The sequence below is a fragment of the Triticum urartu genome, chromosome 7 (assembly GCF_003073215.2).
Source record: "Triticum urartu cultivar G1812 chromosome 7, Tu2.1, whole genome shotgun sequence".
Lineage (NCBI taxonomy): Eukaryota > Viridiplantae > Streptophyta > Magnoliopsida > Poales > Poaceae > Triticum > Triticum urartu.
This window is the reverse complement of record NC_053028.1, coordinates 443,762,083-443,765,435: the sequence shown is the minus strand read 5'-3', so window position 1 is coordinate 443,765,435 and position 3,353 is coordinate 443,762,083. Positions and strand designations below refer to the sequence as shown.

The 3,353-nt window shown below is 50.9% G+C and overlaps 1 protein-coding gene across 1 annotated transcript; it reads right to left on the bottom strand.

Moving 5' to 3' along the window:
• Positions 1–2,073: 2,073 nt before the first annotated feature.
• On the bottom strand, positions 2,074–2,788 carry LOC125521551 (auxin-induced protein 15A-like). The gene has a single exon (XM_048686612.1). The coding sequence runs from the start codon at positions 2,610–2,612 to the stop codon at positions 2,316–2,318; it is 297 nt and encodes a 98-aa protein (XP_048542569.1). The 5' UTR covers positions 2,613–2,788; the 3' UTR covers positions 2,074–2,315.
• Positions 2,789–3,353: the final 565 nt, after the last annotated feature.

The window sequence follows — 3,353 nt, the reverse complement described above, 5'->3', positions numbered from 1 at the left end:
AGACATATTCGTGTAGGGGTATGCGCGTTGTTATGGGCAATTTGGAACTGCAGAAATGATTTAGCTTTTAACAGAACAACAACTATTCATTTTTTGTAGGTTTTATTCCGGGCTACTGCGCTGATCCGTATGTGGTCCTTACTCACTCCGACGGAGGCCAGGGAGCGTTTGGTTACTGGATCTGTCCGGTGGGAGATGGTAGCGCGGGATATCTTCAACCGGTTTGGATGGCGGTCATGTAATAAGATAGGCGATTAGTTTACCTATCTTATCTTTTGCCAGCCGGTTGTGGCTTCTTGGGCCTTTTTGTTATTGGCGTTGTGGCTCTGTGTGAGCTTGTCATTTTTGATTTTGGTGACAGACATTAAGACCTTGTTGAACCTACTTTTTAATAAATGTGGTCGTATGCATCGTTCTGATGCAGAGGCCGGGGAGTCCCCCCTTTTCGAAAAAAACCCACCAAGAGAAACACGTCATGTGCATGCATCGCTGCCAGCGCCGACGCCGAGGTGCCCAACATTCGCTCGGCCCCTACTACACACCTCCCCGAGGGTACTCAAGCCAACATTCGCTTGGCTGCCACCGACGGCGACAACTTCGCCAGGACCACCCGCCACAACGCACCTTGCCACCTACATGGTCGAGGAGCATCGCGAACACTTGTTGCAATGTTGCCCGCTAGAGAGTGAGCCACGAGCTGGCCATTTAGGGCTGCCGCCCCGATGTATAATACCCTAAACCCATGCACCACCACCAATCTACCAATCCGAGGTCACTGGAGGAAACCACCATGCCACTAACAAAGGCTTGGCCCGGCTCAAGCCTGCAGCCACGACCAGATATGGCATGGATCAAACCCGTTGGCGAACCCATCCAGCTATGCCAGATTAAGGCAGGAAGGGACTCATCGGGTGGAGGACCCCACCTACGAGTGGGCGGGAGGTGTCCACAACCGAGCCTCCTCACCTAGGTTGACGTCCTAGACGTTGCCCCTGAACTGGGCGAGCATCACCTCCAGGCGACGGTCCCTGAGCAACTCGCTAAACGAGGTTGGTCACCAAGCCCTTGGTCTCGATCACGCTGCCCACGACGATGGCCAACGACCGACAACTCTAACAACGAATGGCGGCGGCACTGCCGTGGGCTAGGGTTGAGAGAGGGGACAAGGGAGAGAGGATAGGGGAGATGCCCCGCTCCCGCCTACCACCGCCCGAGGCTTTGCCCGACGAGGTGCTGATTAGCGGCGACAAGGAGAGGGAGGATGGAAGGTTAAGGGCCGACGACGGCGGATTGCCACGTGACAACGCGGGGCCTGAAGGGGTTTTTCGTTAAGATATGGAACCACCCCAAGTGTGTGGTATCAGGAGTAGATTAACATTATTCATCATCTACTGCCTATCAATGGTTGTGTACATCGAAATGATGCAGAGACCAGGGTAATCCTTCTTTTTAAAAGAAAAATCTACTGCCTATCAAGTTAAGGAAACCATCCACACAAAAAAAAACTGAGAAAATCATCTACTGCCTAATATCGTGTAATAAAGTGGTGGAATAGTGGTACTGATAGGCAGAGGAAAGTCTGAATTGAACTCACGTCTTCTGAATCGAGTCGCGGACACAGTGGCACTGAATGTATTTAGGCTTCCTTTGGTTTAGAGGAATCTTGTAGGAATTTCATAGGATAAGATTTTTATAGGAAAAATCCTTTAGAGCCCTTTGGTTTGTAGGAATGGAATCCTATTCCTATGAAGGAATTTTTCCTATCCTCCATATTTCATAGGAAAATAAATATTAGCCTAGATTCAATGGAAAAAATCCTATGACGTGAATCAAAGGGCATCTCCTTTACTATTCCTACTCATAGGATTTGAGATACATGTCATCTCATTTCCTATGACTTTCCTATTTCTACTATTTTTCTACCCTATAAACCAAAGCAGGCCTTAGCCAGTATTTGTATCGTACGGTATCGTCGTCTCTAGACTGTAGAGTCCTAACAGAAAAACCTTTGGTTCCTATGGTAGAAACTGTAAGCAACCAACATCGAACATCGATCTGGAGAAAATTGCAATGTGATGAGATGAGAGCAGCAGACTTTCTCATATCCCTTAATGTGACGAGTGATTACAGGGTTCAAGCAAATGCAACAGTACATTGATGAGTACTAATGCCAAGTTCCAAGAAGAATTAATCCTCAGCTAATAACAAAATGTATCCGTCCTAATGTAGTAATCTAAGCAGCAGTGATCATAACGATGTCTGGACCGGCCGATGCATGCGCCGGCGCCGGTGTGGTCGGATGAGCTGCTATATATCTAGTGGTAGTCCACTGGTGGGGAGGAGGATGAGCAGCCGCCGACGATGTCGGCGAAGTCGCCCTCTGAGCAGGGGATGGTGAGGCCGCCGCCGGCGCGGTGGTCGAAGCCGAACTCGTCCTCCACCCGCTTGAGCAGCACGAGGAAGGACGGGTGCCTCAGGTACGCCGTCGGGATGACGAACCGCTTCCGCTGCTCGCCGACGTAGACCGCGAAGTGGCCCTTGGGCACGTCCGCCGACGCCCGTCCCTTGGCCAGGTGCAGCCTGGCCATGAGCTGGTAGAGCTTCCCCGCCATTGATCCCCTTCCCACTGAGCTTCCAGCAAACAAGACTGAGCTGCTTGTATGTTGTTTCGGTTGCACGAGAAGACTGGAGTGATGGTGAAGAGTGGTGGGAACTGAGGCTAGCCCCGTATTTATAGCTCCGGCATCGGGGTGGAGATACTCTGCTCTGCTCTACCGGAGGTAATCATCAAGAGGCGGGCTGATCTGAGCTGAGCGTGCAGCATGGCGTGCGCTGCAACAAGTTGTGTGGTGGTTTCTTTGTTGCTAAGCTGGACATGGCACATGGGGAGTGCACTGTCCCTAGATATCTATGTGTGTGTATCTGCATTGCATGCATTGATATTTTATCAAATCAATCCCCGTGCTATAGCTGGCTGCAGAGACGTGAATGGGCGGGCCAGTGTGTCGAGAGGCGGCAGTACAAGTGCATTGTACGTGCCTCGTACGCACGGTGAGGTGAGGTTGGTGAAGCAAGTCGAGGCTTGGAGAGGCATGCAGCTCCGGCCATGGGCCATGGCTGCCGCTCGTCTCAGCGACACCGCACGCTTGACGCACTTCGGATCCCGACGCGGCGGTGACGAGCCGGTGATCTGAGGCGAAGACCTGTGGCTCTTCTCTGTCGAGGATTTTCAACAAAGAATTAGATTTATATATGCTCTTCTTTGTGTTTTGGGTTCGGTTGCCCTTTGGGTTTCCAGTTTCTGTAAAATTCGAATGTGTTTCAGTTTTTTTTGTTTGTTTGTAAAATTCGAA